At 43.7% G+C, this 22,460-nt stretch overlaps 1 protein-coding gene across 2 annotated transcripts; it reads right to left on the reverse strand.

The window, feature by feature from the left end:
* Positions 1-1,330: 1,330 nt before the first annotated feature.
* Positions 1,331-20,595, reverse strand: ARHGAP19 (Rho GTPase activating protein 19). Of its 2 annotated transcripts, none has more exons than XM_033149867.1 (11): positions 20,495-20,595; positions 12,496-12,752; positions 7,258-7,338; positions 6,719-6,928; positions 6,185-6,411; positions 5,915-6,001; positions 5,142-5,207; positions 4,461-4,652; positions 4,229-4,327; positions 3,895-4,005; positions 1,331-1,560 (listed from the first exon to the last, which is right to left on the reverse strand). In XM_033149867.1, the coding sequence occupies exons 1-11, from the start codon at positions 20,545-20,547 to the stop codon at positions 1,504-1,506; spliced, it is 1,440 nt and encodes a 479-aa protein (XP_033005758.1). In that variant the 5' UTR covers positions 20,548-20,595; the 3' UTR covers positions 1,331-1,503. The 2 variants fall into 2 exon arrangements, with proteins under 2 accessions (XP_033005758.1, XP_033005759.1); XM_033149868.1 differs by lacking the exon at positions 20,495-20,595 and adding an exon at positions 14,404-14,515.
* Between the last annotated feature and the right edge of the window lie 1,865 nt (positions 20,596-22,460).

The raw sequence follows: 22,460 nt of genomic DNA on the forward strand, positions 1-22,460 counted from the left end.
AGTAAGTGGCCTTCCAGATGTTGTTCAACTCAGCCACATTAGCTGGGGCTGATGAAAGTGTACTGGTAACAGGTGGGAGTTTTAATAGGCATTTTGTCCAACACAACTTGGAGGGCCACAGGTTCACCACCCCTGACCCAGACAGACACTTGTTCCTTTAGGTGCAGGGGATAGCTTAGCAAATACAGAGCTGCAAATAGCAGTATTGCTATAACCTTGCACCACCCTCCCACCTGCCCTCTTCTCGTTGATGGAAAGAAACAGGAACATTTCTTTTATTCATCTTGACAGCCTCTCCTCCTTTCCAGGGAGCGAGTCAGTTAGCCTTCTGCATTTGCAAGTTCCTCTCTTTCAGTGCATTTTCAGCAGATTGTTAGTCATTAAACTGTCATCCCCCTGTCCTGCCTGAGCAACATACATCAGAGCCTGGGCCACAGACAATGGGAATGTGACAGGCAGGGGGCAGTGAAACAGACTCCATCAGGCAGAGCCTCAGCCAAAACGCTGTCTTGGCTATCAGCGCTGATGGAAGAATAATCGTAGCAGGCGGAAGGCAAGTGTCTGTGGCAACAGAACTGGCGGCCTTTTGAGGGAAGAAAGATGTAATCACATTGCAGGTGATTCACCAGACATGCTAGAATTCAGCCACGGCTCTATTCAGACTTGGGCTCTATTTTTTTAAAGGGGCAGTTTGCAGAAATTATTTCCTGCTACCGCTGCTCTTAAATGAGGGAACTGTGGCCTTCCAGATATTGCTGGACTACAACTCCCAATCATCTCCGAGAATAGGACATGCTGGCTGGGGTAACTGGAGACTGAATCCAACAAGATCTGGAGTGCCACAGGCTCCCCGCATCCCTGGTTTAAGATGTCTAAGTTCGGATACTTCCGACATTGGGATTTGTGACAGATGAGCCACAGGCCTGAGAGAGATCCCTGCAATCTGGGAGATGCAGCTAAGAGCACAGCTACTTCTCAAATCCCATCAGTAACCACAACAGAGAGACTTCCATACAAAGAGATGCCGAGATGAGCCTAGCTGCCAAGGGGATCTGAAAGCTTGACTCTACTGTGGATGCTAATGGGAATTGCAGAGGTAAAAGAAACAGTGTGCGTACACACAGCCAAAATCAAAAAACAAACACCAGTCACAAAACAGGACAGTGTAAGCCAAGTCCCAAAGAATTGTTAGAAAGATGGACAGCTGAGAGAACAAGGCATACAAAGCAACCTCTCCAAAGAGAGGTTATACTGCAGATAATGTCCAGTCCATTCTCAGGCTAGACAAGTGGTTGAATAGTGGTTTCCTCATGTTCAATGGAAGAGTCTGTTATTCTGGCAGACACACAGTTGTAGGCCAGGCTCCAATAAGTGAGGTTAGAGGGATAAGCGAGTCCTGACTCACAGCTTGGGAGTAGCAGGCATTATCCACAGAGCTGCAAGTCTTTGCTGTGTGTATATATATATTTATATAAAGAGAGAGACCGACCATTGAGTGGATCTTCAAATGGAAGACTCCTTCGTCAAGGAACCATGGAATCGAGTATATTTACGGGAGTCCTGTACCAGAAGGAGAATAATTAGTACATTTGTACTGAGCTGTGCTTGCAAGCATTAGGAAAGAACAGGAAGCCACAGATACATTCCGCCACATTACACCTCTACGTCCTGTTGAGAAAACGTTGAGAAGACCATATTTAAGGCTAAGGATCATTTTAACCCAGTCTTCTAGCTTAGTTGCTTCTCTGCACATCTTCCTTTCATTCAAAGATGCTGCCAACAGAAATAGCCTACTCAAGGCAGTTTGAGGACTAACATTAACACTTTAACTCTATTCACTAGTTTTATCTGCCAGATAAAAGTTAACCATCCTGACAGCAGCTTCTTGGTCAATTCTTGGCAATGATTTTAGGCATCAAGCTATAGACACACATCACACACTAAAAAAGAATCTTTGCAGCCTCTGTGGCGCAATGGGTCAATGTGTCTGGATGTTAATCAGAGGGTTGATGGTTCAAGCCCACCCAGGGGTTGCTGTGGGCAGGATGCCTGCATTGCATGGAGCTGGACCAGATGACCCCTTGGGATTCCTTCGCACTCTACAATTCTATGATTCTAAAAGGCAGGTCTGTAAGTCCATAGGCTTCATACCAAAAAGGAGATTGCAAGCTGCTGCTGCTGCTTATACATGGTAATGTATACATATAGAATTGAACTCCCCTTTCCTGTCCTCAAGGGACCTAAGACTTGCTCAAATCACATTGATGGCTGGAGAGGAAGCAGGTTTCTGTAACTAGGGAAGATGAGAAAACTCTAACCTCTGAACCTTGCTGTCACTCTCTAAGATAAGATGATTCAGTTGCCAGCAACTGGCCTGCCTAAATTCAAGTCAACTCCTAACATGATCTTACTCATGCTGCATAGATTTACTAGCCTGCTGTGTCACACACTTCTCTGCCAAACTTCTGGAAATTAAGCTGCTCCAGAAAAAAACACGGAGCCTGAATTCAGAAGAAAGGAGCATCCAAATGCAAAAATGGCCATCAGCCAATAGGGGCAGAGGCATCAAGTTCAATTCCCCAGATTTGGAAAGGAAAGAAACAGCCTTTCGTTACACTGGGAAAGAAATAGTTCAACTACCTAAGAGCAACAGGGCAGATGGGCTTAGGGCTCAGTCATACACTGGCTCAGGGGTTACAGGATTCAGTTGAAAACCTGCTGCACTGGAAGAATGCCACATGTGTCATTGCCACAACAGATATGCTGGCAGAACACTCAGCCAGTGACATATCTGGAAGGCGTCACAGCTATGGGCAACAGAGACACTTATGCTGGATCCCATACCTCTTCAATACACATCCATGTCAACATCATCAACAGTACATCTTTATATCAAACATGGCACAGAAAATTTCCCTTCCAGTTGCTCCTCTGTAGGGTTGGCCACTCAGCTCAAAAACCTTGCTGGGATGACTGGTCAGTAACCATGTACATGCCTCTTTCTCTTTTCAGATCCACTCTATCGGGTGCCATTCAATAAAAAACATCAATGTTCCATAAGTGTTGAATCAGGTTCAAGTGGCCTTAGGATGCAACTCTTGGAAGGAGGGTGGGTAGGGAGGTTGGATGTGACTTGGGTTCCCCCACTTCCTGTTTCCTCTGGCTCCACAAATGGATCACTGAGAATGCACCAGGTGGCTGAGTATTGCTGCCAGGGGAAATGAGGCAGTCAGTGAGGGATGGGATGCTACCCAGAAGGCAGAGGCCATCAGGCACAGGGTGGTTGGGGTTTGGTTCTATGGGCTACCAGGGATCTGAGGCTGGTGTGCAACTATGTGGGGTAGGGTATTTGAGATGCTGGATCCCTTCCTTATAAGGCTGCCTGGGGCCTCTTGGGAGCTGTGCTACTGAGGCTTACATGTTGGGATGCTGTGTATTGAGGAAGCATGGTGGTAGCTAGCATGGCTCCACTCAAAAGTCAGCCAGTGTGGTTTGGCTCCCTTTGTTTCTGGGCAACGTGGGAGGTATCATTTCTACCACATTCTGGAACTGGTGGACAACAGTAGTGTTTCCAAGGAAGTTGGGGTCATGGCTGGTGTGTCGCCCCTCCATTACCCACTCATGTCCAGGGTTGAGCATGTACTGCATTTAGTAGCCATTCCACTCACATAGTAATGACATATTCCAGGCCCCAGCATCAACACAGCTTAGGGCTGCTCCATTAGCCATGCGAGTGATGCATCTAGAGCTTTGGGCTTGTTCCCAGACTTCCTGTTGTGCTCACGATAATTTAGGAAGCCACATCAGTGCAGACAGATATGAACTGCAGGCAACCCCCTTCATGAACCAACCCCATTATGAGTGCACGGTGACTGTTCTTCCAGCTGGCCTTACCATGCTAACATTCTCCTTGCTGCCGTGCTTCTGCTCTTTCACGCCCGCCGATTCCAAAACTGCATCCTTCCCTTTTTTATCCAAGGACCCTTGACTCCCCAGCACCTTACGCTGTATGAAAAAAAGGAAAACACTGGGGCTGTGACTGGGGGAGGGAAAGAAAAAGGCAACAGAACAAGAATAGGGCTTATTTATGGAAGCCTGAATACCATCATGCCACCAGAAAGCTTATGCATCTGGACAGCAGACAATATGCCCGATATGTACACCGGCAAGAAGTAACGAGCAGCACCACTGCAGCAGAAGTTAATGCTAATGGTAGAAAAATCCTTACCTTGATTAAGCCACTGAAGGAACGAGTGCGAGCCCGCTTCTGGGTCCGGGGTGTGGGTGCACCTGCCTGAGGAGTGAGAGCTTCAGGGTGCTTCTGAAACTAGAACACACACTTTATAGCATGATTAGTTCTGCAGCATTGCCCATCCATCCCAAAGATTGATCCTGGTTCCCATTCCAAGCAAACAGCCCCATTCATGCCTCTTTGCTCCAGTCAATTACTCAAGTTCTACCTGTTGAATGAGCTTCTTTTTCTTGGCAGAGTCTGGCATATTATGAACATGGTGGAAGAGCTCTTTCAGTGCTTCTTCTGTATGTTGCTGTGTGTCTTCTTGGTGGGCAGAGGGATCCACCAGTCCTCGCTTCTTGAATTTCAGAAGCTGGAAGTCTTTGAAATTCCGGGGCACAGGCAAGTCCAAGTCATCCTGCAAAAATTCAGAAGAACACTCTGCACTTCAGGCTGTTTTGTCCTATAAAGACCATTAGCACCCCACACCCAATGATAGCTATCTTGCCTTTCATCACACTAATAAAGGTAGTCTGAGCTTCATATCCAGTAGCAAAGCCAGACCTGGGTACACAGCCGAGGGCCTGATCTTTTCCTCTCTCCCCAAAATATGCATGTGCTATACTAAATGTTGTCCTATTTTTGACAGTTAAATGAGAATTTGTTCCGTTCTCTAGAATTTTAGCATAACTAGAACACATTTTATTAGAAGGGATATGTACCATCCAAGTAGCAAATCTGGGGTCTAATTAACGTCTTTTCTGTCTTCCTAAGGAATGGATTCCCCCCAAAGAATCCCTTATTGGAATTTCTCATGAACAAGACTGTTTTAGTCATCAGTTTGCTGACCTGCTGGTGCCCATGTGGAGTGCTCCCTTCCACGACCAATGTCATGGACTGCTCTTACCTTTGAGGCATGTGTTCTGGAATCCAAGTAATGCAGCCTTGCACATTCCCGGATATATGAGGGAGCCTTGGAAGGAGAGTGAAACAGAAGGAGTCAGACACAATTAAGCCGAAGTCTCCCCAACTATGAGGTTCCATTCTACAGCAGTTGCTCCAGGCACTCACCCCACCAGACCAGCAACTTCATCTTAGAATGTAATTCATGCAAAATCTTCTGAAGCGTGCTTCCTTTATAGGTAGGAGGGTCACCCAGGGCAAACATTCAGTCCTTTATCCTCTCAGATATGTTGCATGCTACCAGATGCATTAGGGGTCTTACTTTTTGACAATCAAATGTGAACTTGCCTAGTTTTCTAGATATTTTAGCCATTCATAGGGAGGTTTATTAAACCAAATGGCAAAGAGGGACAGAGAGCAGCCTCAGAGGCTATGATAGCAACTGATCAGGAAAGGGACACTGTCTGGTTAAGGAAGAGTTTGGCACAGTAACTACAAGGACACTCACATGTGCAGGATATCTTGCCGTTTAGAATAGGAGGCCTTGTTTTCTCACATCAGTGCCACTTGTGATCTACCCAGCAAGGGGAGCAGGCACAGTACATAGCACCTCCAAGGAAGTAATAGATTTTTTATCATCTTTGACATCTTTTTGTCAGACTTGACAGTGTTAGGACTGTGCACAAAACATATTTCCCCCCAGGAGGGGACAGCCTGAGACATTTACTAAGCAGATACTGAAAGAGAAAGATTGTCCCTTCTTTCTGAAGCACCTACCTTGAAAAGCTTCTGTGAGTGCTTGATCATAAAAGCCATCCCGTTATTTAGCTTGGGAATGTTTTCCTGTAGGTCACTGGCAGTCACCTGGCAATAGTGGGAAACACCAAAGCAGGATCGTTAGGAGAGTGTAGGTAAGATGCAAGCTCCCTGGTAGAGGCAGGTTTATTTTCAGGAGTCAGGACACAGTAGCCAAGCTGGAATAGGACAGATGAACTCCTTCCCAGCTTAGTTTTTTGTACTGCTGCCTAAAAATCTAACACCACTTACATTCCGAGGCCACAAAATGTGAGGTGAAAACATAAGAGCCAGGTTATGAGCTGACATCTTGTTCCTGTCCTGCTTTTTGGCTGTCTGATAAAGCAGATCCAACAGCAATTTGAGCAGGCTGCGATTGGGGGCTGGTAGGATCAAGAAGAGGAGCTGCAGTGCTTCAATCTGACGCTGCTTATCGGGTATGTTGGTCTTGTTGCCCTTGTCATCAAACTGCATCAGATCTACGGTATTAACAGGAAAACATCTCAAGAAACTTCAGCTGCACACATATTTCAGGAAACTATACACTATTTAATCAACTGCCCCTTCCCAACTTGCCATCACACTCCTTTGCACTCTTCTCTTCCTCAGCACAATCAGAAATCCCAAAGGTTTCTTGCTTATATATTCCTATTATGACATGGACAGAGAAAGTAGGCCTTTCCCTGATCTTAACCCAATAGCTTTACCACTGAACAAGACAAACCCCACGTTATTGATGCTAACATCCTGTGGGCCGGTTCCCACTTCCCTCCAAGGCTGACTCACCTGAAATTTTGAGGTGTGCATGGAAATGTTTATGGGTCAACAAAGGCTCTGGTAATTCGCCCAAGAACATTTTCAGCAGAGTGGCCACATCATTGGAGTGAAACTCCCCTGAATCCAAGTCAATTTCTGTCCCACTGTTCAAGGCTTCTTTCAGGGTCTGCTGCCTGGTACTGTTTCCTGGCACTCGGAACAAGCCTTCCACCCGCAGATCTGCACCATGGGAAGAAAGACAAAAGGGGTATCAAGAATATGTTAGATAAAATGTTGTCCTTTTCTAGTATATTGACAAAGCTTCTTAGCCTTTTTATACTTTCCTTTTCTTCCTGCCACATTATCTGAACACCCTACAGAAGTCTAGTACAAAAAAAATCACTAAACATTTGATATTGGGTGGGGTGGGGTGGCAGGAAAAGGTTAGTGTCTAGAATCACATACCTCCTAGGACTTCCTCAGCTCAGAAGTGAGTTAAATCTGTGCCCCCAGACCAGCCCACTATCCTTGACTAAACACAGACAGAAAGGAAACCACAAATCACTTACTCTTATGCAGATATTCTATCAGTTGAGATATTTGAGCAATACCTTCTTCAGTCAGTGGAGTTCCAAAAACCACCCCTTTCTCTAGAGATGAAAAGGAGGAGATAATGAGTAGCCAACATCATCAACTGTTGTGAGACCCAGAAATGTGCAAGCATTTCCATACTATACTGAAAAGACAGAATTAAAAAGCCCCAGTTCACACTGTGTGTTCACTTAGACCCTTTCTCTTGCAAATGCAACTCCTCATCTCCTCAGGTTAAAAAAAAAAGCTAACAAAAAACTCTTATTGTGATCTGGAAAGGAAAGTATGCTGTAAAACAGATACTTGGGTTTTCTAAACTTGGATCTGTTTCAAAGGAACAGATTCCACAGAAGGATAGGCAATATATAAAAACTAACTTCCTGGAGCAAACCCAAAGTCCATCTTGACAAGCATTCTGTTTCCAGCAGGCCTAATTGAACATTTCATAACAATTATGGTCTTCCCTATTTGTCTCCATCATCTGGAATTCATAGGTACACAGCCTCAGCACATGGAACTCCATTTAGATACCTGTAGGCTGATATGTTTCTGCTATCAGCTCTAAGCCAATGTTTCAGCTTTAGCCAAATGTAGGGCATCCTGAGTCAGCTAAGTGCAACACGCCAGCTTCAGGCCATCTCTTGATGCCTGGTCCTTTGCCAAAGGCAGCATATAATCCCACAAGTTGCCCAGCTATAAGTTTTCAGCTACATAAAGGATTGCATCACACCTTCTTCCTCCATACTGGTTGGAGTGGCTGCAATATTTACTTCTGCAAAACCCAATGTCTGTACATGAGAAAAAGGTAAAAAAAAAAACTTGTCCCTTAGACCCAGGTTTCACAATTAACCCACAGCCCAATATCTGGAAACTCCTATGAAGCAGAAGAGCACATTGAGCTGTGCAGAATACTAGTAAGTATTTTTGTAAGCTTGTAGAGGCTTGCTGTATTCAGCCAAATTTATTATTTGTTCAGGGGGAATCCTAAAGCAGCATCTGCAGAAGCCAAGGAGGTGTATAATCAGACAATTAACAAGATTGAGCTGCAATAACAAATATACTTAAGTGAGGTGAGATGAGAGGTAGAGGGATGCAGGCACCACATAACTGCTGTGTTATCTGGGCTTCATGTTTTGCTGATATATTTCATGAGCTACATCATGAAAGCAGAGCGCATACTCGGCTTATATCTTTAAACACTGTGTGAATGAATCCTGTGAATCTAGGAGCACAATGATTTATTATTACTGAAGTTACTGATCAGCTCCTGAAAATAATTGTGTGTGTGCACACACACACACACACACAAACATCATGCCATGGCTTTCTAAGAAGGTAATTGCCAGGCCAATCGGAACCATCAAAAAACTGAAAATACAGGATTCAACTATGAGAAAAAAAGGACAAGATCTTAGACATTTGTTGTAGAATACACTCTAACTGGCTACATTAGATATGCCAAAGGTCCTGTCACAAGTGCAGAGTTGAAATCTGAATATCTGCCCAAGCCAGACACAGCAAGCAACTCCTGTTAACCAAGAAATTAACTGCAATCAGGACTGACTTTATTGTTTTCCTCCTCATAGTATTGGTTCCCTCCACCTCTCATCTCCCCGCAGTTGAATATTTTACTCTTGCTCTTCAAGCACATTAACCACCAGCTCTATTACCTTATAACATGAATATTCAATAAAACCTGTCAGTTACAAACCAGCTTTAATTGAGCATTGCTTTTCTTAGTGTTCCATTTACTTCTCACCCCACCTCCTCTCACTTTCCCAAATCCATGCTGGTTTCAATAGCAACTTGAGCTCTTATGAGTTTTAAAAACTAAAGTCTAGCTTGCTGTTTTTGTATCACTAAGTATCTTAAGATTTAGTGTCAGGAGTATAACGTATTCCTGGACACCGCAGAGTTAGACGCAGACTTTTCTGGAAGCTTCTGGCTGTTGTGTAATTGACTGGACAGCTCAACGCAGGAACTCAGCAACTCACTGGATAACTATATACAGTATTTATTGATTGAAGCAACTAGCATCCATAAGTTACTATTTACAGACTATACAGAATAAAAGAAACAAAACATAAAATCTTTTCCTCTCCGTCTCTCTCTCTCTCTATACTGACCACTTTCTCCACCAACACCTGCACCACACACTAACCACACACTAACCAGCTCTCACACAGAGCTCACTCTTAAGGAACTCATTGACCAATCACAGGTCGTTGCTAAGGGTCTGAGAGAGAGCAGATCTGGGCTTTCTGCCAACTAGTTAATTGCTTAATTGCTTGGAGATAGACAGCACGTAGGCAATTTGCAATCTCTAACAAAGTATATGTATTGTTACAAAGTTACCTGAAACTTCATACATCTAGGCTGAAGCTATTATTCTTTAAGGCATACTATTCGTTGCAAAATTAGAGTAACACTATGTCAAGTGATTTAAAAGAAATCATTTAAATGAGGGCCAGCCAACACTTTTTCCAAATAAACGTTTATTGCTGATAATTGATTCAAGCTGATCAAAAGCAAAATAAATAAGTTTGTTGGATAGAATCCAACATAGCGCTAAGGCAATTGTTCATTCATCACAAGGATTTTTGCTTGTACAACACACTATTCTCCCCCTCTTCTCTCCTCACATGCCCCAAATTCTGTTCAATGTATTCCCTCAATTCTCTGAAGCAGTTCTGGGGAGGGTGTGGGGAGCATATGGTGGAGAGGTGGGAGGATGCATTAGCAGAATACTGCCATATACATTTAGCAGCTTTAAAGAGGAATGGAAAAACATGGTAACTTCCAATATGTGATTGACATTAAAGTCAAAATGAGTTTTGATACATGGCCACAAAGGGAATCAATTTGACAGTCCCATGACATTCTTCCTGCACAAGGAGCTAGACAAGAAGGAACTGGAGGGGTCACCCTCCCACTGGAAGGTATGAGCTACCTCATTTGAATAATTCTGCCCAGTGGAGCAAGTGGGAGGGACAAGCTATCCAAGGATTCCCCCCCCCCTTGCAGGAAAATACCCCAGAACAGGGTGGCTAACTTTATTTGGCATTGAGGGCTGTGCACCCCTTCAAGGGCCACATGACATCTGCGCACATCCAGTTACACACCATGCAAAATTACTGCTCATATCTAAAATCCTTCTTCCACCCAAATCTTTATCATTCACCTTCCAGTAATCTCCTCCAAATTCATCCCTCTTCTCTCCAGCATTATACATCACCCTGCCTGTTTCCATCCCCCCAACCCGAAAGATCTTCAGTCTTTCATTAAATCTACTCCCTCCCACCCCAATATTCCTAGGGCATAGAACATCTGTAGAAAAACTACATCTTAGATATTTGGGCTGGTATTTGTAGTCATATTTAGGCAGGTAAAGGATTGTTCAAGCAATCTCACATTTCACCCTTTAAATGTGATGCTAATTACCTTGTTGCCAGGGCAAGATGGAAACCTTTGTAAGTTATAGTGCAGTGGGAAATAAGGGCTGCATATTTTAATTCAGTTTGGAAAGAATATGTCCCTAGATGATGATGAATAGATAAGAAGAAGAAGAAGAAGAAGAAGAAGAAGAAGAAGAAGAAGAAGAAGAAGAAGAAGCCACCCATCTGACTGGGTTGCCCCAGCCACTCTGATCATCTTCCAGCAAAATTAATTTGCCAGAAAAGAAACAAGTAGAAAAGCAGGTTGAGAGTCCAAGGCTGGTTGTCTACCAGATCAATAGAAGCAATTTCTCCCAACTTAAGTGTTTCCTTGTTCAGCATCTCTAAGCAACACCATGGGAACATTGCTCTTAGCAGCTACATAGGTCTAGTTAAGACTTTGAAGAGGAGATACAAATAAGGTTATCTTCAAAGGGAACAGAGACTAAGAGCCAGCTGAAACAGGAGAGTTTAGCTATAGGAATCCTCTTGCCTGCTAGTAGCACAGAATGACCAGCTGACCAAAGAATTAAACAGAAATGTTTTACAAGTATGGGTGGGAGCACAACATTCATCCAAACCTGGCACACCCAAAAGTGTAGGCAGCACAATGGGAGGAAGAGGGTACACCAGTTTACAGCTGAACTAGTGATTGCTTCTCTAGGGGAGATATAAGGCATAGACTACACTGCTCAGACTATTTGCTCATCTAGATCAGAGTAGACTATTTGTCTGGCTGGCAGCAGCCGTCCAGGATCTCAGGCAAACATTTTTCACATTACTTTTAACTGTAGATGTCAGGGATTATATGTGGAACCTTCCAAATGCAAAGCGCATGCTCTGCCACTAAGCTAAGGTCTCTCCCCAGCTCTCCTATTATAGATGAAACAAGAGGCACAGGCCATTACTATTGCAGCTGTATGTGGTAAACTACCCCCAAAAGTGGATCTCATGTTGTGGGCAGGCATCTTTACATACCACACCCTCCTCACTCTCTGCTGCTTTCCACCTCTTCTTCCCACCCTCCATAGGAGCACACACCCATGCAGTTTTTCCCTTTCTGTTTTTTTTTTTTAACCACCTGCTTTAAAAAAAAACCATAAAGATGCATATACTACCTTCTAGCATGGGTGGTATCATTTTGGCTACCAAAACAACAGCTTTGTCCTCTATAAGAATGGAATTGAAAGGGATTATAAAGAAAGCCAGGGGTGGAGAACCTGTGGCCTTCCAAATATTGATGACTACAATTCCCATCACCCCTGATTATCACTGGCCATGCTGGCTGAGACTGATGGGACCTTGAGTCTAGGAGCATCTTAGGGCCACAGGTTTCCCACCCCTTGTGTAAATCAAGTATTTAAATAAACATTGTCATTGTCTTACAGGCAATGACCAATTTAGCAGTGTCCGAATGACGCATGATCATGCACACAGCGCCAAACCCAGAAGTAGCCCTGAAGCATCATAAAGATGTCCTGAAAAGGGGCAGAATGGGGGTGGAACGGGGTGGGGTAGAGTGGGCTTATGCATGCTCTGCCAACATGTGCAGGGGTCCAGAACTGAACCCCTGTGTAAAATGAGAATTGCCTGTACTGCCCTTCTTATTTTCTTTTAATAAGGGTCTGGTCTGCACTGTACTTGGACCAGAAAAGTTTTCACATGCTTTCTTGGAGTTGTTGTCACATATGTGGGACAATTAGCAGAGGCTGTACCCAGGATACCAAGGCTTAACATCAAAAAAAATTAAGGGGAAAATGTTAGCCAACACATCAGGCTCACCTTTGCGTTTCAGAGACATCAGGGAACGGAAAAACCCTGAGGATGTGCCAGGCAACTGAGGGTCCTCCTGTCCCATCAGCTGGGCTAGCTCCGCTCCAGGCAGGTCAATCAGCCGGGTGATGTTACTGACCACAAGCTCTGTGAATGCCTCAGGTTTCTCATGTCGCAGCTTCTCCACAAAGAAGTCTGGATTGAAGATGAACTGATGCCGCTGAAGGGAGGAGTCATTGCAGATAACTAAACTGCAAATGGCATCACTAGGGAGAGAAACAAAGATACATTACTTTGGGAGACATACCTGAACACAAACTAAAATTCAGCTACGCAGGAGCTACCTGCACATCTGGAGTGGGGAACCTATTTCAGCCTGAGGACAGCATTCCCTCATGCACAGTCTTCTTGGGAGCCACATACCAGTGGAGGGTAGAGCCAGAGGCAGGTATGTGACTTTTTATACAATAAGGTACAACCACCACGTAAAAGTTTCTAAAACACACACACAATGCCCTGCAGCAAGACAAGAAAGTGATGTTAAAATAATTAAGAATAGGTTCAACCCAGATAAAAGCACTTGAGGATGCAGGGCTGGTGACGGGCTTTGGCAGTCCTGAGAGCTGAATAGAGAGGCTTGGAGGGCCACATTTGGTCCCCGGGCCTGAGGCTTCTTATCCTTGCTGTAGATACAAACACAACATGTATAAATCAAGTCAGGTGGGCCTGACCGGATAGCACATCATCTAGCAATCAATCAATTACAACCTGCAGATAGTCCTTCAGCATGGTCTATTAACTGTTTGAGGGATGCACTCACCTGTCATATTACACATTAGACCCTACAGATGGCCAGACCTTATAACTGGCCAAAGTTTCCTATTAAGATCCTAATCAAAATACTTACCGGTAACAAAAGACTAACAATTTAACTTACATTCCAAATTACTAAGCATTTATGAAAATAACCTAGAACAGATTTGAGGTAGAGATTGCATCATCTTCTGAGATGTGACATTCTGTGCCAGGTTTATCTCTATGCAAAGAGAGCAAATTTCCATTTTATGAGGGTGTTCAGTTGGACTCAACAAATATAATTATCTGTTTTCTTAGAGGTGAAGTATTATGAAAAATTTGTTGCAAGTCAAACATTTAAAGGCATTTCTGAGAGAATGTACCCAACACACAGGAAGACAGGCTGTCACATGAATTTAACCAAATTATCTCTTATGCACTTGAATGCGGTGATGCAGTGGAATATTTTTACCAAGATTACCTGAAAGCCACCCACTGGTAGGTAATACCCTGCTGCGGTGCCAGCCTAGGGGTGAGTTGTAACTGGACAGTAGGTTCTGAATAATTGGAGCAATTACGTTGACAAAATCACTCCAAAAGCAGCAAAGAAGTACCACTTTCTCCAGCCACTTGGTGAGTTGGCTGCCAAGTGCAGTCTGATTCCAGTGCTGCTCAGTAGACTTCCCTGCAGTTTGACGTGCTTAACAAGCCGAGGACAAGATGGAGCAGTTCAGCTCAAGCAGCTGGGAATGACTGTCGATTGACCTCCCACTTGCAGCACATTCTGCTGTCTTATGCATGTCAGCCCAGGCCAGCTCCACCACTAAGTACGTTTTGTCCAAAACACATTGTAATCTAATTAGATCCAACTTCTCTCTACTTGCCTAATGCAGTAGTTACCATCTTCACCCAAGAAAACTGATCACTCCACAGAATAGCTATGCCAGTTATTCACCCTTCCCTCCCCAGTGTCCCAGTCATGATCTAGACATTAAGGAAAATCCACTGAACTAAATCTGTCATTCATGCAATACCTGCCTATTTGTGGGGTTTCAAATCTAAACTTCTAGGAAATCTGATAGCCCCTATTACTTAATAAACACAGAAAGTCAGATCACTTACACAAGTGCAGAAAGCTTCTGATGAGGCATTGGGAAGCAGAGACACAGCAAGAAGAACTTGCTCCTTGTTTTCAGAAACAGATCTGCCTGCTCCAGCACAGCCTATGCAAATTCCATGCACACTAAACAACACAAAGACTCATTTATTAGCCCTCTTGGCACAAATGCATCAACCCTGATATGGAGCCAAAGCAGAACTCAGGCTAACCAACTTCTTCTCCACTTTTCCTACCCCATGGAAAGTGACAGATGGAACGCTAGGCATGTCACCTGCATCAGACTTGAACACTGAATGGAGTAAAGTGTCCTTGTCATATTCATTGACAGACTTTGCCCATGGTTTTAAACAATTACTTTTAAGATTTCTTCAATTTTAAGCAAACCCTCACAATAGTTTAGACATCGCATTTGAAAATAGCTCTTGGACTCATGCTGGTACATTCCCCTCATTCATGTCCAGTATATTCTGTGTGTGTGTGTGTGTGTGTTCACACTATATATAAACTCTCATCTCTACAGACTTTTCTGCATAAAATTCTTGCCTTTGCCTTAGTGTCTTCATGACTGTGCCCTACCTACCCTACCTGGGGGATCTGATGTCACTCACTGCTGGAGACTTCCAAAAGCTTGCAACCTTAGCACTTAACTGCAAAATATTTTACTTCTTTCATTGACTTCACCCATTCCCAGTTACTAGAAACCTTTCACACATCATATCCGTCCAGACTTAGCACACATCTACTTTTCTTTAAAGAAGTCTTATCACCAAAGAATTGATGCTTTTGAATTATGGTGCTGGAGGAGACTCTTGAGAATCCCATGGACTGCAAAAAGATCAAACTTATCCATCCTTAAAGAAATCAGCCCTGAGTGCTTACTGGAAGGGCAGATCCTGAAGTTGAGGCTCCAGTACTTTGGCCACCTCATGAGAAGAGAAGACTCCCTGGAAAAGACCCTGATGTTGGGAAAGATGGAGGGCACAAGGAGAAGGGGATGACAGCGGATGAGATGGTTGGACAATGTTCTCGAAGCGACTGGCATGAGTTTGGCCGAACTGCGGGAGCCAGTGGAGGATAGGGGTGCCTGGCGTGCTCTGGTCCATGGGGTCACGAAGAGTCAGACACGACTAAACGATTGAACAACAACAACTTTTCTTTATGCAGGCCTTTGGTTGAGTGGATATCCTCCATCCTCTTCAATTACTATCCTGTGCTGTTGTTTTGTCAATTGCATTACTGATAAATTTTGTGGTTATATTTTTTGAGGTTTTAATACAATTGTACTCTTTTAGCTGTGATATTTTTTCTAACCTGCCCTGTTTAGAAGGGCTGGTGAAAGGCTGGCTACAAGTAAATAACAATATAATTAATGAAAAGAAATATTTTTAAAATCTCCCCCTTTCATTTTTTTCACTCCCCAGTGTGTAACTACATTTGATGTAGGCTACATTGCATAAGATCATGGGGCAGCCCGCCTCCATCATTTGTTGTCTTTCCTCCCCCCCCCCCCGCCCGCGCACAATTTTTTAATTTTATTTTAAGTACTCTCAAAAACCTAACAATCAAAAGAAAACAATACCATAAATAATTAGAGGTTACATTCCATCTCTTCTTGTTGCCTTTTTCTCATCTGAAACCAGCCTGAAGGATCTTTGGAGTACAGCTTTCACCATGTTTTAATTCTTTAATCCCCCATGCATTTGGAGCATACTGTAACAAAGAAATGGGCTTGCAGGCCATTTATTGTCTTGCCCTGACAACTAAAATCCAACCCAATTTTATTAGAGACCTCACAGTTGGAAACAGCCCTAAAACCCTTTAATCCGTGCTACATTTTACTGGGCTTTGTAATTTTGAAAGGTCACTTTATCAGCAACACTCCCCCGCACAAAAATATGCCTGCCTATTATTAACGCTAATGAAATGGAAATGTGAGACAGCACATACAATCAGAACCCTTCTCAGACAGCCCAATCGTGCACAATAGAAAAAGCCCTGTACTGCAGCCATGTTAAAGGAGAAGGAGGATGTGTACAGCCCACTCCCCCAGTTTGCATAATATTAGAAAAGAGCAGCTACTGGTGTGGGTAGGGGGAGCAATCTTGTTTGCTTTGCAGCTTGGATTCTCTGCTTTTATCACCACAGTATTGCAATCACCAGTGCAATAACCTTCAGTGTTGCTGCTTTACCCCCTCTCTATTCTTTCCTTCCAATTAGAAAGCAGGTGTCCAGGAGAAGGAAGAAAATATTATTTGGTTTTTGTTACCAAGATTGAAGAAAAACCAAATTAGCAAGGGCAATGTTTTGCTCATGAAGGGGTTGGGGCGGCGGGGGGGGGGGGAGGAGGAAGGATGAGTGACAATGACAGGAGTGAGAAGACTTTTGTGAATGGAATACAATCATCAAGGACTTTAATCTAGTGCCATAGCAATACAAAGGGGAGCTGGGCTCAATAGAAAGATTAATGGAATTATGTGATCGCTTTAATTGAAACAACATCTAGGCATCTTTTAGTAGCATATAATATTTTTTCAGTCATGCACAAGGCTGAGCCTCTGACAGCTTCCAGAACTTTTAACTTGGTGCTTAGGACCCTATGCATAAGTACCTAATACTTGGAGCTGAAATATCTGAAGAGCACCTCTAGTACGTACTGACTCACCTGGGTGTTAAGGTCTGCAGTGTACCGGTAGGTCCTAGAGGTGGTTTGGGCCATGACAGAGTGTGGGAGGGCCTTCTCTGCTGTGGCCCCCAGCTTGTGCAATGCTTTTCCTCTAAGATGCATCTGGCTGTATTATTGTAACTACATTGTCAGTGGGTCAAGACACACTTCTTTGCACAGGATTAGTTAAGAATATGCATTCCACTGCAGTCTTGTTACTGATGTTGCTTGCTTTGATAGGCTTCAATTTATGGCAAGGCATGTTACTTATATGTAATTCAACCTGGGATTACAGGGTGGAGTAGGCTATAAAATACTTATAAATAAATATAAATAAGGTGAAGAACACCCACATGCATTCGAGGTACGGCCACACAGTAGAAGATGATTGTTCAGTCATGGCAGGTACAGAGGGATATTAATAAGTAGAACACTTAATTTAACTATAAAAGATATTGCAAGGAGCAATTGGCCTAGGGGAAAAATATTGATAAGAATTGATTAAGCACAGAACAGTGTCTGCTTAACATATAAAATATTGACAAATTGTAATCTGTGGTTTGAACCATGGTATATTTTTATCAGTGCTAGGATGCTTGTGCTATAATCAACTACTGTTTGGAGAATGAGAGGCTAATAATTATTATTGTTCATACTTTTTGCATTTCATTTTCCTCTGATTTTAATCCTCACCAACCATGTGTACATATACCTGCAACTCTGGATAACACATCATGCATCTGAAGGATTGCACCCCTTTAAGGTTATGCCATAAAATAAGTGTTAAGAAAACTTTCCTCCTGTAATCTCCAACTTCTAGAGGGTCAATATCAGAGCCTTGTAGCACCATAAAACTATTTCAAGGAATAAAGGCATTAAAATGATTGCAAAGAAAGTCCTTTTAACAGTGAAAAGTGGTCAGAAAATAAACTATGGAGGAACCAACTGCTTAATAAAACATGCCTGTTGTGAAGAAATGAATACTGAGCATTCATTTTGGCATTTCTTACAAACAGAGCCGTAGTCATGCTGTCTGTATCAAAGGCCTAAGCTAATGGATGACTTTGAAGATTACATTGTAAGATCAAACATAATTGCTGCAACTGCAGCTCCTAAAAAAAGAAATGGTGCTCCCTGAAAAATACAGCAGAAAATAAACTATTAACTCTACAGCAGACTCCATCAAGCTTGAGCAAAGAAGCCATTTAACCTACAGGATGCGAATAAACATGCTGAAGCCCTGAAAAAAATCAAAAGGTCACAAAGCAAGGAGGATGTTTCTAGAATAGAAACTTTATTTTATTACACAAGGAACTTACCACCTTTCTTCTAGTAGTGGTACAACTACTCATAGCAAGCAAGCAAACAAGCAAACAAACAAACAACTTGATCATCTACACACCACACAATGGAAACAGAATATGTATGTGGACACTTGCTTTATCTGAGAAACTAACTAAGACTACACGACCTGAATGATGCAACCAATATTTTGTTGCGATATGGCATCCCATTATAAAATATTAAAATAAATGCCCTGATGACTGACACCCACCAATTATGCATATAGATTTATGGGGAAATTTGATACATTAGTATTCTATTCTGGGCGAGTGGGGAACCAATTGTTTTGAAAATGTCTTCTGGAAAATTAATAAAATGTATTTTAAAAAAGAAATTTTATTCTGACTTATTTCTTGCATAGTATTGAAATTTATCCTTCCAATAATGGCTGAAGTAACAACGGTTGTATTATTAACCCGTTAACACATTGCTTTTATTTCTTGATATATTTACATCCCACATTTTCTGCAAGGAGCTAAAGATGGCATACATACTTCTTCCTTTCCCCATTTTATCATCACAACAAGCCTATGAGTAGGTTAGTGCTGAGAGAGGTTGACTGGCCCACAGTCACCCAGTGAGTCAAGCAGATATATGAAGCCTGGTCTCTCAGATTCTAGTCCTACACGAACCAGTACACCACATTAGCTCTGTATTAACACATTCCTTTGAAATTAGGGCAGAAAACCACTTTGTACTTTAGGCTGGCACACTGGCACATGGAAAGACAGTGTGGCATAGTGGCTAGTGTCACACAAGAACCTAGGAAACCAAGGGTTCAATTCCTCACACAGTCATTAAGCTCAATGGGTGACATTGGTCCAGTCACTGTCTCTCAGCACTAACCTACTTATAGGCTTCTTGTGAGGATAAAATGAGGAAGGGGAAGAACCACATACATCACCCTGAGCTCCTTGGAGAAAAAACTGGTACTGTATATAAATGCAATAAATAAAACAAATATCTAGAAGAACCACATGTCAACTGGATTGGAACTTTGACATCCTCTGCATCTCTCTTTCATCCCACCCAACAACCACCCCAAAACCTTTCCCAGTCCCAAATCACTAGGATTTCCCTTCATAAGAACATAAGATGAGCCTGCTGGATCTAGTCCAGCATCCTGTTCTCACAGTGGGAAACCACTGTGAGCTGAGCACAAGAGTAGTCTCGCCTCCTGAAGTTTCCAGCAACTGCTATTTGGAACCATTGCTGCCTCCAGCTGCGGAGGTATTGCACAACCACATCATGGCTAGCAGTCATTGACAGCTCTCTCCTCCATGAATTTGTCTAATTCTCTTTTAAAGCCGTCCAGGTTAGTGCCCATCACTGCCTCATGGCAATCTGACCAAGTGCCTCGTCTTTCATCTGTCCTACATCTTCCAACATTCAGCTATATTGGATGCCCACGCGCTCTAGTGTTATGAGAGAGGGAGAAAACCTTCCTCTATTATGCCACCCGTAATGTTATCAGATTCTTCTGTCAATGTATTCGCCACTTACTCACTCCCGTCTCTGCTCCACCCCAGACTTCCTCCTCGCCCAGGCGCGTCTAGAGGGAGAAGGGAGAACCCCCCCCCCCACTCCTTAGCCCCTGGGCAAAGAGCAAGAGCAGACGGGGTGCTTCAGAGCATTGCACCTGCGCTCTATGAAACAGCTTGCCCTGGAGGCAGGACCACAGGCCTCACGTCCCATGGCGGCTGGCCACACAAATGCTTCAGGCACCACAGCGAAAGGCTCGTATTCCTTGTGTCTTGTTTCTGTCTCAGACCAGCAGCTTTTCACTGAAAGCGGGCCGCGATTCCCTAATGCAGGCACCCCCCCCACTTCGGCCCTCCAGATGTTTAGGGACTACAATTCCCATAATCCCTGACCACTGGTCCTGTTAGCTAGGGGTGAGGGAGTTGTAGTCCCAAAATATCTGGAGGGCCGAGTTTGGGGGTGCCAGCCCTAATGCTAGCACAGCCCGTGCCATCCCCGCCCAAAGCACGCTGGCGGGCAACTCTCCCTCTACAGCCCATCTCCAACCCCACCCTCACCTGACCCACTTCAAGCTTCTCAGAGACTTCTCGGCCCGGCCGACCTACCTGGCCACTCGTTTCTCTCCTCCTCTTCCCCTCAGAGCCGACTCCGCCGCCATCTCATATCTGCCGCCTTGCCTTCCGATTGGTCGCTTCAACTGTAAAAGCCTATTGGCTGTTTACAACATAGTCCCGCCCGCCGCCGCCTCGTGGCCGCGCAGCCATTGGCCTGTTCGAACACGGCAAACGCCTAACGACCATCAGGTTTGGAAACCGAGATCAGAGGAGGAGAAATACCCCACAGAGACAAGTGGGCGGGGGTGGCGGGGAAGCCAACCCAGTATGGGACGATAAGCTTTCCGGGGCTTGTATTCTCGGCGACATTTCCAACGCCTTCTTGACAGCTACGGTTTTATGCTGTGACCCGGTAGGCGAAAGGAAGCGTTTTCAACCCTTAGAAGGGACAGCTCTCTCCCTGCCCCTCGTATATTTCCTGCGCCCTTAACGAAATACTTGTCGCCATGGCAGGGAGATGCAGAGCTGGTGTGGCAAAAGGTCCACTTCTGTGCGAGCTCTCTGCCCTTCCAAGTTGGTAGGTTTAATAAGGTTGCCAACTAACCATTAAAATAAGCAGACCAGGACTGCTCTTACGCCTTCCCTAGTAAGTCCAGACACAGAAATCAGCTGAGAAAGCACAGCTACATAGACCTGTTCAATAAATTTGTATTCTACCAGAGTTACGGTCTTTCTCCCAAAAGCTGAACATATTTTAAAACTCTGTGCAGTGCAAACCTATTGCTACTTGCACTATAAAAAGGAAGAGGTTCTCCGCCCCAAAGATATTTACAACTCCACATCAGCTAGCAGTGTATTTGAAAAAATAACAAAATAGCACTAGTTAATTTGATTTCAAATGCCTGGGGAGGGGAAAAATTGTGTTTGCTGAATGCATTTGTAGAAGATGTAACTTAAATGGCAAAAAAATTACCATGTGCTGCTAGTTAAGGCCTACTGAAGACTCATCTTTTACCCAAACATTAGAATTAAAATAGTGTAAACTGGTGTGCTTGTTTCTGTAATGCCACTGGAACTATTCCAGGGTTTTATCTTTATAGTATAGCTTTTAGGATTAATTCTTTCATAGAATCATAGAATTATACAGTTGGAAGGGACCCGGAGAATCATCTAGTTCAACCCCCTGCAATACAGAGATCTCAAAGCATCCACTACAAGCTTCTACAAAAAGGAGGGATTCTCTCCTCAGCCCTCACACCAAATCTGCCTGGCTCTGCCTGCTTTGAAAAATGCATTGTCTTAAATGAAATGTCACTGTTGCAAACTAGATGTTAAATGGCAACCCCATCCCTGACTCACATGCATCAAAAATAGTTTGGTGCATTATGGTTTTTGTAGATCTTGTCAACCTTTGAAATAAGAAAGGGTTGAGTGATTATTGCTCTCGTGAGTGACTCATGAACTGCCATGCAAACTTTTGCTGAGGTTTTTCTCCTGACATCTGCCTTGCCAGTGTACTCACAGTCCACCCTCAGCTTATATTGACAGCTTGTAGATAAGGAGGTAATGGTTCCTGTTGCTTTGTCCCTGCTGCCGCCAATCCAGCAGTTCGAAAGCATACTAGCTCGAGTAGATAAATAGTAGCAGTTTAGTCATGCTGGCCACATGACCCGGAAAAGCTGGCTGTGGACAAACGCTGGCTCCCTTGTCCCAAAAGAGGAGATGAGCATCACATCCCATAGTCTAATTCAACTGGACTTAACCATCCAGAAGTCCTTTATCTTACCTTTACCTAATCAGTGAAGTTAAGGATGTTCTGTGCTTTGTGTTTTGTTGATCAATAAGACTTGTGAGTAGCAGGTGGGGATTCAAACTCACTGTGTGTGTGTTGCTGCCTGAGCAACTGGGACTGATTACAGGAACTATGGCATGATTTTGCATGTGTGTGGGGTGGGCATTCTCCTCATTATGGATTCATTGGCTCTGTCCCTGTGCATGTGTTGTGACTGGTACACTC

The sequence above is a fragment of the Lacerta agilis genome, chromosome 5 (genome assembly GCF_009819535.1).
Source record: "Lacerta agilis isolate rLacAgi1 chromosome 5, rLacAgi1.pri, whole genome shotgun sequence".
Classification (NCBI taxonomy): Eukaryota; Metazoa; Chordata; class Lepidosauria; order Squamata; family Lacertidae; genus Lacerta; species Lacerta agilis.